This window comes from Leptonychotes weddellii, unplaced genomic scaffold (assembly GCF_054177405.1).
Source record: "Leptonychotes weddellii isolate Sample4059 unplaced genomic scaffold, ASM5417740v2 HiC_scaffold_3311, whole genome shotgun sequence".
Lineage (NCBI taxonomy): Eukaryota > Metazoa > Chordata > Mammalia > Carnivora > Phocidae > Leptonychotes > Leptonychotes weddellii.
Window position 1 is genome coordinate 1 of NW_027929902.1, and position 12,676 is coordinate 12,676.

Sequence of the window (12,676 nt, forward strand, 5' to 3'; positions counted from 1 at the left end):
AAAGAAGAGGTGGTATATGTATATACAATGGAATATTATGCAGCCATCAAAAGGAATGAGATCTTGCCATTTGCAACAACGTGGATGGAACTGGAGGGTATTATGCTGAGCGAAATAAGTCAATCAGAGAAAGTCATGTATCATATGATCTTCCTGATATGAGGAATTCTTAATCTCAGCAAACAAACTGAGGGTTGCTGGAGTGGTGGGGGGTGGGAGGGATGGGGTGGCTGGGTGATAGACATTGGGGAGGGTATGTGCTATGGTGATCACTGTGAATTGTGTAAGACTGTTGAATCACAGACCAGTACCTCTGAAACAAATAATACATTATATGTTAAAAAAAAAAAAAAAGAAGAAGATAGCAGGAAGGGAAAAAGGAAGGGGGGGAAATTGGAGGGGGAGACAAACCATGAGAGACTATGGACTTTGAGAAACAAACTGAGGTTTCTATAGGGGAGGGGGCTGGGGGGATGGGTTAGCCTGGTGATGGGTACTAAAAAGGGCATGTATTGAATGGAGCACTGGGTGTTATACATAAACAATGAATCATGGAACACTATATCAAACACTAATGATGTAATGTGTGGTGATTAACATTACATAATAAAATAAATAATTAAATAAATAATAAATAAATAAAATCTTTTAAAAAACTACATTTTTAATTTTGACAAAGAATGATGTTATATCCATATAATGAGATAATCATGCAGTTATGAAAAATAACGACAAAGCTATATTTATGATCATAAAATAAATTCTAACCCTATAAATTAAAAGCCAATTAGCACACTCATATGTTATTATTAAAAATGTATGTGCAGGAGTGTGCATGTCTCTAAAAATTCATTTATTCAAATTTACTACCTTTAGAATCCGAGGCAGATATTCACTTTCTTAACAACTCTTTGTGCTCCCTAGATTTAATTTCCCAATTTACATGCTTTACTTTTTAATCAGATTAAATATATTACATTAACAGACATATATGCCTATATATGCAAATATAGGCATGAAGAAATTATATATTTTCTTTTTAAAAATCATCTTATAAGTAAATATTAGTGTGACCTCATTTACATAGAATAAATATTTAAATGATATATTTTCTAGAAAAAAGTCCAGTAGACTGTCTATATCATTTCATGTGATAGGAATTTGGGGTACTTTTTTCTGAGTCAGTTTTTAAAAAGTTTCATAATGTTAATTGGGAAATGAAAAGAAAAATCAAAACGCTTATTTTCATTGAGACAAAATGACTCTTTAACACAGTAATTAGAACAAAAAATTTCAAAGGGATATGCATGAATTGATTTGGGTCAGGTAGTCCAATAAAAATAAAGCACTCATTTTAAAAAAGTGATTTCCACAGGATTCGTGGGTGGCTCAGTTGGTTAAGCATCTGACTCTTGATTTCAGCTCAGATCATAATTTCCTGTCCAGAGATGGAGCCCCCCCATCAACCTCTGCCCTCAGTGGGGAGCCTGCTTAAGATTCTCTTCCTCTGCCTCTGCCCCTCCCCCCCACTCGCATACACTCTGTCTCAAAAATAAATAAATAAATAAATAAATAAATAAATAAATAAATAAATAATACAAATTAAAAAAGTAATTTCTTAATTACATGTGTTTCTGAAACTTCACCATCACTGGTATTTGTCTCAATCTTCCGTGGCACTGTAATTTGTAGAAGCGATGTTTCAGGATCTACAGTAAGGAAAACATGTGTGAGCTTTCCCCAGTGCCTGGCAGCATCCTTAATTCTTCGCGTGTCCTGTCACATCACATCACTCTTTGAACTTCCAAGCCCCAACACCCCCCCACACACACACACACACCCACACACGGCCCACACACAGAGGCAGGCACTCACCCACCACAGAATCAGACTTTGTACATTCCAGGAAGAGGCTCCCTCCACCATCCATACACTTTGGGGTGTGACCCTACTACCATCCAGAGACTTTGAGACTTGTTGACCTCAGCCCCAGTAGGTGAAGAGGTGCCCACCTCCCAGAAGATGCACGCCCTCTTTCCAAGTGCGGGATCAGGCAAGTGAGGGGCAAATGTCTCAGTCCTGCTCTGAGCCCTCCAAGCAGCAGGCCCAGGAGGATCCTGACTCTAAGCGGGGTCTGTTCTGACAAGACGCTGGGCTCTCCCCAGCCAGACCCGGGGTTCTGGAGCAAGGTTCTGGGGCCCGCCACGCCCAGAGGTTCTGCGACAGGTGACCCTCTATGGAGCAGGGTCCTTCACTCACGATGGCCCGCGGAGGTCAGCCGGCCCAGGCCTGAGAGGATCAGCAGGAGAGACAGCATTGCGGGGCCTGCGGGCCTTGCCAAGGTGATGTCTGTTGGCTGCGGAACGGCGGCCGCACGCGGGGGACCTGCGTTCTGGGCGGGTGGGGCTGGGGTCTGGGCCAGAGGCGGGGAGGTGGGGGAGGGGGGCCCGGCTGCTCCGCCCACCCCGCCCCCTCTGTGGACCCGCAGGAGCAGTCGCAGTCGCAGTCATAGTCCCGGGCGCCCACCCACCGCCCGCTGCGCGCAGGAGGCACACACCAACCTGCCCTGCTGCCCACGTGGGCTTGGGCTTTATATTCCAAAATGCAGACGTTGGAAACGCATTCAGGGATGACGTAAGGGTCATAAAGTGCATTTTCTCCTCTGGAAATGGGCCATCTGCTGGTGAAGTGCTTGGCAATGTTAATAGTCCTCGTCATAGTTTTTTGGCACAATGGCTGAACTACAGTAGTGAAGGAAAACAGAAAATGGAAACCATATCTACCGCTGGATTTCTAATTTAAGTCTCAGGTCAAAACAAATAAACATACGTGCACACACATGAAGAGTAAAAAAAAAATGGTATCTAAATTCTTCAATCGTAGATAACTTTGTTTCTTAGAAAACTCTTTGGTTAAGGAAACTAAACGAAAAGCTAAATATGGAATGGGTGTGTGTATGTGTTTTACTGCCTCAGTATGGTTTTATAATTGAAGTATCAGGCCAAAAAAAGGAAAAGAGAGAGGAAGAAGAAAGAAAAAGAAAGAAAGAAAGAAAGAAAGAAAGAAAGAAAGAAAGAAAGAAAGAAAGAAAGAAAGAAAGAAAGAGAAAGAAAGGAAGGAAGGAAGGAAGGAAGGAAGGAAGGAAGGAAGGAAGAAGAAAGAAAGAAAGGAAAGAAAGAAAAAGAAAAGAAAGAAAAAAGAAAGAAGGAAGGAAGGAAGAGAAAGAAAGAAAGAAGAAAAAAAGAAAGAAAGAAGAAAAAGAAAGAGAAAGAAATAACAACTATGAAATGATCCTGTAAGAACAACTTTATTTTCCCATAATTTATTTATTCCATTGTGTATAACTTGGCTTCTTAGGAAAATCTGGCTAGTAAAAGGTTAAATGTAAACTTTTTTCCCCATCAGTATGGCAGTCACACATGAGAAGGGAATAACTTGGAAAGAGCATTCATTTTCTGGGTAAACATGCAAGTTGTGACTTGCATAATTTCAGTTTGCAAGGACTTTTTTGCCAGACAGTTCTTGAGTACTCCTTCCATGGAACACTTCTGCTTATATTCCTTACATAAAATATTTCTGCACAAAATCAAATGATTGTTTTCTCAATTTGTAAAAGGAAAAAAAAAAAAAGAAATGGAAAAGGCTAGCCTTTTAAAAATATATATATTCCTTTGTAATGATTTTCCCAAATCTAATTTTCTTGTCTATTTATCAAGAAAATATTGGTACAGGTAACAAATGATAACAGAAGGAATTTAACTTAAAAATAGCCAATTCTGCATATTTCACTGAAGTATTTATGGGCTAATCATTTAGTTTGGTTGTGATCCATGTTGTATACTGTATTTATTTAATTTATTTGAATATTTCTATGTATCTTAAAGTTAGTATTTTTATCTTTTTTGCCAAATTATATGAAAATTGATGGGATTAACATACAAAAATTATGTTGCTCTTAAACTTTCTTCCTGATTTTCTATAACCTGATCAAACTTTTTAAGTCTAATATATATGTTATTGAAGTATTAATAGGTAGGTATTAAAAGACTGTTCATGTTTCTACTAAAAATCTCTGTTGTTCAGTCAAGTAACCAAAAGGGGAAATACATATTTGTTATCTAAATTCATTCCTGTATTTGCACTGTTGGTATTGACTGCTCATTTTTTGCTGGGCATAATTTACAGGCATTCACATCATTTAAATTTAATTCAACAATTATTTTTTACATGCTTAGTATAAGCCTGAAACCAGACAGATACCAAAATATGTGTGACAACATCCCTGTCTCCCAGTACCTCAGAAAGTAACAGAAAACTGAATGTGTACAAGAGATGCCGCAGCTAGAAATGAAAAAATTTTTAGTAGAGGGATATTCAAAGTTCTCTAGGAATACAGCTAAGATAATTTTGTTTTCTTTATAGATATCAAGTGAACCTTACAGGTGGCTGTAACATTTAAGATGTGAGCCATATAGATTTGTATTGATGTTAGTGAATTTTAGGACTTTATTCTTAAATAATTTAATATCATCCAAGAGCTTTAGTGCAAATAAATGATGGATTTTTTTGTTAGAATGGCAACATAATAGTTTGGGGGTGGTGGGATTGAAATGATGAGGACTAGAAACAATAGGTTCATTGAAGGGAATTTTACTTAGTTTAGGCCAAAAATGTCTACAATCTCAGGATTAGAGTGGGAAGAGAAATAAAAGTAGTAAAAATATCAGAGAGATATTTAGGAAGAAAAATCAGCTTGTTGAATAATTTAATGTGGAGGTTGATTAAATGGTTGGAAAGACTAAGCCACTGAGATGAGAGGGACACCAATTTTATTTTATTTTTGTATGGCCTTACCTATAACTTTTCAGAAAATTACCTTTGGTTATCATTTTTTTATTTAAACTTTTATTTAAACTAAGTCCCAGTTAGTTAACATACAGTGTAACATTAGTTTCAGGTGTACAGTACAGTGATTCAACACTTTCACACAATACCCAGTCCTTATCACAAGTGCCTTCCTTAATCTCCATCACCTATTTCACATATCCTCCCACCCATCTGCATTCTGGTAACCATCACCTATAGTTAAGAGTCTCTTTCTTGGTTTGCCTCTCTCTTTTTTCCTCTCTGCTCATTTGTTTTGTTTCTTAAATTCCACATATGAGTGAAATCGTATGGTATTTCTCTTCCACAGATTGACTTATTTCACTTAGCATTATACTCTTTAGCTCCATCCATGTTGTTGCTAATGAAAAGATTTCATCCTTTTTTATGGCTGAGTGATATTCCATGTATATATAGACCTCTTCTTCTTTATCTATTCATCAGTCAATGGACACGATCTGTTTCCATAGTTTGGTTGCAATAACATTAGGGTGCATGAATTCCTTTGAATTCATATTTTTGTATTCTTTGGGTAAATACCTATTATGTAATTGCTAGATCATAAGGTATTTCTATTTTTACCTTTTTGAGGAATCTCCATAGTGTTTTCCAGAGTGGCTGCACCAGTTCGCATATCCACCAGCAGTGCAGGAGGGTTCACTTTCCCCATATCCTTCCTCCACTTTCTCCACATCCTTGCAAAAGAAACACCTATTGTTTATTATGCTGTTGATTTTTGCCATTCTGACTGGTGTGAGGTGATATCTCATTGCAGTTTTGATTTGCATTTCCCTAATGATCTCTGATGTTGAGCATCTTTTCATGTGTCTTTTGGCCATCTATATGTCTTCTTTGGAAAAATGTCTGTTCATGTCGTCTGCTCATTTTTTAATTGGATTCTTCATTTTTGGGGTGTTGAGTTGTATAATTTATATATTTTGGATACTAATCTTTTATCAGATATGTCATTAGCAAATATCTTCTCCCATTCCATAGGTTGCCTTTTAGTTTTGTTGATTGTTTCTTTCACTGTGCAGAAGTTTTTATTTTGATGAAGTCCCTTTAGTTTATATTTGCTTTTGTTTCCCTTGCCTCAGGAAACATATCTAGAAAGATGTTGCTATGGCCAATGTCAGAGAAGTTACTGCCTGTGTTCTTCTCTAGGATTTTAATGGTTTCCTGTCTCACATTTAGGTCCTTAGTCCATTTTGAATTTATTTTTGTGTGTGGCATAAGAAAGTAGTCCAGTTTCATTTTTTTGCATGTTGCTGTCTTGTTTTCCCAAAACCATTTGTTGAAGAGGCTTTTTCCCATTGGATGTTCTTTCCTGCTTGGTTGAAGATCAACTGACCATGTAGTTGGAGTTAATTTCCTGGTTTTCTATTCTGTTCATTGATCTATGTGTCTGTTTTTGTGCAAGTACCATACCCTCTTGATGACTACAGCTTTGTGATATAACTTGAAGTCCAGAATTGTGATACCTCCAGTTTTGTTTTTCTTTTTCAGGATTGCTTTGGCTATTCGGGGTCTTTTGTAATTCCATACAAATTTCAGGATTGTTTGTTCTAGCTATGTGAAAAATGCTGTTGGTATTTTGAAAGGATTACATTTAATGTGTAGGTTGCTTTAGGTAATATAGACATTTTAATAATACTTGTTCTTTTTTTATGGTTTTTATTTTTTTATTTTTTTTATTTTATTTTACTATGTTATGTTAGTCACCATACAATACATCATTAGTTTTTGATGTAGTGATCCATGATTCATTGTTTTCGTATAACACCCACTGCTCCATGCAGTATATGCCCTCCTTAATACGCATCACTGGGCTAACCCATTCACCCAAGCCCCTCCCTTCTAAAACCCTCAGTTTGTTTCTCAGAGTCCATAGTCTCTCATGGTTCATCTCTCCCTCCGATTTTCCCCCCTTCATTTTTCCCTTCCTTCTCCTAATGTCCTCCATGCTATTCCTTATGTGTCACAAATAAGTGAAACCATATGATAATTGACTTTCTCTGCTTGAATTATTTCACTTAGCATAATCTCCAGTCCCATCCATGTTGATGCAAAAGTTGGGTATTTATCCTTTCTGATGGCTGAGTAATATTCCATTGAATATATGGACCACATCTTCTTTATCCACTCATCTGTTGAAGGGCATCTCGGCTCTTTCCACAGTTTGGCTATTGCGGACATTGCTGCTATGAACATTGGGGTGCATATGGCCCTTCTTTTCACTACATCTGTGTCTTTGGGGTAAATACCTAGTAGTGCAATTGCTGGGTCATAGGGTAACTCTATTTTTAATTTTTTGAGGCACCTCCCTACTGTTTTCCAAAGTGGCTGTGCCAACTTGCATTCCCACCAACAGTGTAAGAGGGTTCCCCTTTCTCCAGAACCTCTCCAACATTTGTTGTTTCTTGCCTTGTCAATTTTTGTCATTCTAACCATAAGCAAGGAATGTTTTTCCATTCCTTTGTGACATCTTCAATTTCTTTCATCAGTGTTTTATAGTTTTAAGAGCATAGGTCTTTCACCTCTTTGGTTAGGTTTATTCCTAGGTATCTTATGGTTTTTGGTGCAATTGTAAATGGGACTAATTCTTTATTCTCTTTTTCTGCTTCTTCATTATTGGTGTATAGAAATGCAACAGATTTCTGTATGTTGATTTTGTATTTTGCAATTCGTTTATCTGTTCTAGCAATTTTTTGATGGAATCTTTAGGATTCTCTACATATAGTATCATGTCATCTGGAAATAGTGAAAGTTTTTCTTCTTCCTTGATGACTTCCTTGATGCCTTTTATTTCTTTTGTTTTCTGATTGCTGAGGCTAGGACTTCCAGTACTATGTTAAATAACAGTGATGAGAGAGGACATTCTTGTCTTGTTCCTGACTGTAGAGGAAAATCTCTCAGTTTTTCCCCATTAAGGATGATATTAACAGTGGGTCTTTCATAGAAGACCTTTATTATGTTGAGGTATGTTCCCTCTAAACCTACTTTGTTGAGGGTTTTTATCATGAATGGATATTGTACTTTGTCAAATGATTTTTCTGTATCTATTGAGAGGATCATATGGTTCTTAGCCTTTCTTTTATTAGTGTGGTATTTCACATTAATTGATTTGTGAATATTAAAGCACCCCCACAGCCCAGGAAAAAATCCTACTTGATAATGGTGAATTATTTTTTTTAATGTATTGTTTTTGCATCCATTCTCATCAGGGGTATGGGCATGTATTTCTCTTTTTTAATGGAGTCTGTGTCTGGTTTAGGAATCAGGGTATTATACTGACCTCATAACATGAAGTGGGAAGTTTTCCTTTCTCTTCTTTTTTTTTTGGAATTGTTTGAGAATGATAGACATTAACTCTTCTTTAAATGTTTGGTAAAATTCCTCTGTGAAGCTCTCTGGCCCTAGACTTTTATTTGTTGGGAGGCTTTTGATTACTAACTCCATTTATTTGCTGGTTATTGGTCTGTTCAAGTTTTCTACCTCTTCCTGTTTCAGTTTTGGTAGTTTGTTTCTCAGAATTTATCCATTTCCTCCAGGTTGTCCAATTTGTTGGCATATAGTTTTTTCATAATATTTTCTTATAATTGGGGGTACCTGGGTGGCTCAGTCAGTTAAGTGTCTGACTCTTGGTTTTAGCTCAGGTCATGATGTCAGGGTAGTGAGATTGAGCACCCTGTCAGGTTCTGTGCTCGGGGTGGAGTATGCTTGAGATCCTCTCCCTCTCCCTTAACCCCTCCCCCAACTCATACACTCTCTCTCTCCAAAATAAATACTAAATAATCTTTAAAAAAATATTCTCTTATAATTGTATTTCTGTGGTGTTGGTTATTATTTCTCTTCTCTCATTTGTGATTTTACATATTTGGGGCCTTTCTTTTTTCTTTCTTTTGTTTTTTTAAAGATTTTATTTACTTATTGAAGAGAGAGAGAGAACACAGGGTGAGGAGGGACAGAGGAGATGGAAAGAGTCCCAAGCAGACTCCACGCTGAGTGCAGAGCCCAATGCAGGGCTTGATCTCATGCTCCTGAGATCATGACCTGAGCTGAAACCAAGAGTCAGACACTTAACCGCCTGAGCCACCCAGGCACTCCTCTTTTCTTTTTGATAAGTCTGGTAAAAGGTTTATCAATTTTATTAATTTTTTCCAAAGACCAGCTCCAGGTTTCATTGAACTGTTCTATTGTTTTCTTTAGTTTCTTTATCATTTATTCTGCTCTAATTATTATTCTCTTCCTTCTGCTGGCTTTAGGCTAGCTCCTTTAGGTATAAGGCTAGGTTGTTTGAGATTTTTCTTGCTTCTTGAGGTGGGCCTGTATTGCTATCCCTCTTAGGACCATTTTGCAGCATTTCAAAGGTTTTGGCCTATGGTGTTTTCATTTTCATTTGTTTCCATGTATTTTTTTTTTTATTTCATTGTTTAGTAGTATGTTGTTTAACCACCATGTATTTGTGGTCTTCCCAAATTTTTTCTTGTGGTTGACTTCTAGTTTCATAGCATTGTGGTTACAAAAGGTGCATGCTTTGACTCCAATCTTTTTGCATTTGTTGAGACCTGTTTCATGACCTAATATGTGATGTATTGTGGAGAATGTTCTATGTTCACTTGAAAAGAATGTATATTCTTCTGTTTTAGGATCTAGTGTTCTGAATATATCTGTTAAGTCCATTTTTCCAATGTGTCATTTAAAGCCATTGTTTCTTTGTTTATTTTCTGCCTAGATGATCTGTCCATTGATGTAAGTGGGGTGTTAAAGTCCCCTACTATTGTTGTATTATATTCAATGAGTTCCTTTATGTTTGTTCTTAGTTGTTTTATATATTTGGGTGCTCCCATGTTGGGGCATAAATATTTACAATTGTTATATCTTTATGTTGGATTGTCACTTTTATGATTATATAGTGCCCTCCTTTGTCTCTTGTTACATTCTTTGTTTTAAAGTCTAGTTTTTCTGATATAAGTATTGTTACTCCAGATTTCTTCTGACATCAATTTGCATGATAAATGTTTCTCAATCCTCTTACTTTCAATCTTTAGGTGTCTTGAGTTCTAAAATGAATCTCTTGTAGATAGCATATAGATGGGTCTTGTTTTTTTATCCATTCTGACACCCTATATCTTCTGATTGGAGAGTGTAGTCTTTTAACATTCAAAGTAACTATTGATAGATATGTATTTATTGCCATTTCATTCTTGTTTTGTCATTATTTCTGGAGATTTTCTTGTCTTTGTCACTTTGGTCTCTCCTTTCCACTGAAAAAGTTACCTGTAATATTTCTTGCAGGGTTGGTTTAGAGAAAGTAGTTGAAGCATACCACTACAAGAAATTATCAAATTACTGGGGAAGAAAGCAAGAGAGCAAAAAAGAAACAAAGGATATATCTTTTCTGTATCTTTTCATTTTTCTTTGTGTGTTTTTCAGTTTCTTTCATCAATGTCTTATGGTTTTCAGAGTATAGGTCTTTCACTTCCTTGGTTAAGTGTATTTCTGGGTATTTTATTCTATTGATACCATTGTAATGGAATTATTTTCTTAATTTCTCTTTCTGATAGTAAGTAGAGGAAGATTGTGTGTGTGTGTGTGTGTGTTTATCCTCCTATTGAGATCTTTCATAAAATAAAACTTTTAAATTTGGATGAAATATAATTTATTGTTATTTTTGTATGTGTTGAGTTTATGATGTTATGATTAGGAGCTCTTCACCAACCTCTTTATCCCAAAGGTTTCTTCTTTCTATTTCCCTTAAGTTTTGATATTTTCCCCTCAAAATCTCTTCAAACTAACAAGTTCAGAAAGGTTGCAGTAATAAGAGATCAACACACAAAGTTAATTGCATTTCTACTACCACAAATGTGTGAAAATAGATATTGAAGTTTATAATTTCTAGGAAAACTAATATACTCTTTGGCTTCTATATGCAGAAAATTTTAAAATACTAATTAAAGAAACCAAAGAAAACCAAATAAATGGAAAGACATGTTCATGAGTTGGAACATTTAACATAGTAAAGAGGTAAATTCTCTGCAGGTTTGATATAATTCTTATTAAAATTGCAGCAACTGCTTTGTAGACATAGACAAGCTAAGTATAAAATGTACATGAAAATGCCAAGGATCTAGAATAGTTAAAACAATCTTGAGAAAGATGAGTAAAGTGAACACTGTACTTGATGTTGTCTTACTATATAACCATAGTTATCAAAGCAGTATAGTACTGGCTGGGGGATAGATACTATAACAGTTGAATGGAGTAGAGAACCTAGAAATAAATCTACATGAATATGCCCAGTTGGTTTTTAACAAAGTTTCTAAAGCAATTGAATGGAAAAATTATAGCCTTTAAATAAACGGTGCCACAGCAATTAAGCATCCATACGCAAAAGAATCCTGGACTTGTATCTCATACCTTATACAAAATTAGATAAAATTTGACCCAAGAGATAAGTGTAAAATGTAAAACTACAAAACTTTTGAAGAAAAACTTAAGAGAAAATACTTGTGATATAGGACTAGTCAAAAAGTTCTTAGCTTTAACACCAAAACCACAGCACATAAGAGGAAAAATAGATTTGACTTTATTAAATTTTAAAATATACACTTTGTAAGAAACCCTGTTGAGAGGATTAAAAAAACTAAAATTCAGACTGGAAGAAAATAGTTTCAGACTGAATATCTAATGTAGGACATTTATCTAGAGTATAAAAGAACCTCAAACAAGTCACCAAAGTAACCAAAAGTGAAATAAAAAAAATATTTTAAGACAAATGAAATGTTTCAAAACTTATGGATGCCGCAAAAACAGTTGTAAGAGGGAAGTTCATAGCAATAAATGCCTACCTCGGAGCTATAGAATTAACGGTTTTGGCCGTTGACGCTCCGGAAGGCTGGCTGACACTAATTGGGTCCCGTGCCCTCCGGAGGCCTGTGAGGCAGATCCCGATGCCAGAACAGGAGTAGGTGGTTTACCAGACCTAGGTGACCAGGGAGTTTCACAAATAAACTCTCCAGCAAGTTTAAATATAATTAGGCCCAACTCCGAGGAGGTGGAGTGCTGCTGTTGCACAAAAAAGATGTCTAGCGGCTCCAGTGAAGTTGATGTGATAAGAACACGAATACCTGCTTATGATGATGATAACACTGTTCTTTATGCATATGAACCAAACACTGCATATGTCAATAATGAAAGCGTGACGTCTGACACATCCTACAACGAAGAACAACAAAAAACAGTTATGGATGTCCTCACTCATTGTCAGGTCATCTATGATGCTATTCAAAATCTGGATAAGAAATTTGATGTCATTCATGGAAAAGTTTCAAAAATCCACCGTTTTCGTGTGAAATCATTGTGGCAGAATTGCAAGCCACTTGGATATGCCTACAAAAATTATAATTACCTGCTTTCCAGAAAGATCAGATTCCAGAAAATGAGGAAAAAGGAGCCTCCTTCTTCATTCTCTTACCCTGAAAGTTATAGCCCAACTATGCCGGTGGAGAGGCCAGCAAATGATTCCCTGATCAACCCTGTAGGAACACCCTACCATTCAGAGGAGGGGTCCCCAGAACGGGATCCGGAGTCACTCCTCCAGGAGCAGGAGCCGAATCTGAGCCAGAGTCCGACACTACCATCCATGTATTCTTCGCATTCATATCAGCCATATTTCACACCTGATGATCCAGTGCAGGGCTCCTCTTCCATGCCCTGCTATTCCAGCCCAGGGGCCCACAGCACCCACAATATCTTCTCACCTACCCGACCTTCTGTAGCAGTATCTGGA

General features: G+C 36.6%; 1 protein-coding gene across 1 annotated transcript; it reads left to right on the forward strand.

Annotated features, from left to right (window-relative positions):
* Nucleotides 1-11,746: 11,746 nt before the first annotated feature.
* Nucleotides 11,747-12,673, forward strand: LOC102739866 (sex comb on midleg-like protein 1; the record flags this gene model as incomplete). The annotated part of the gene is made up of 1 exon (XM_031026518.2): nt 11,747-12,673. A coding segment is annotated over exon 1 (705 nt), but the record flags the coding sequence as incomplete, so codon positions are not given.
* Between the last annotated feature and the right edge of the window lie 3 nt (nt 12,674-12,676).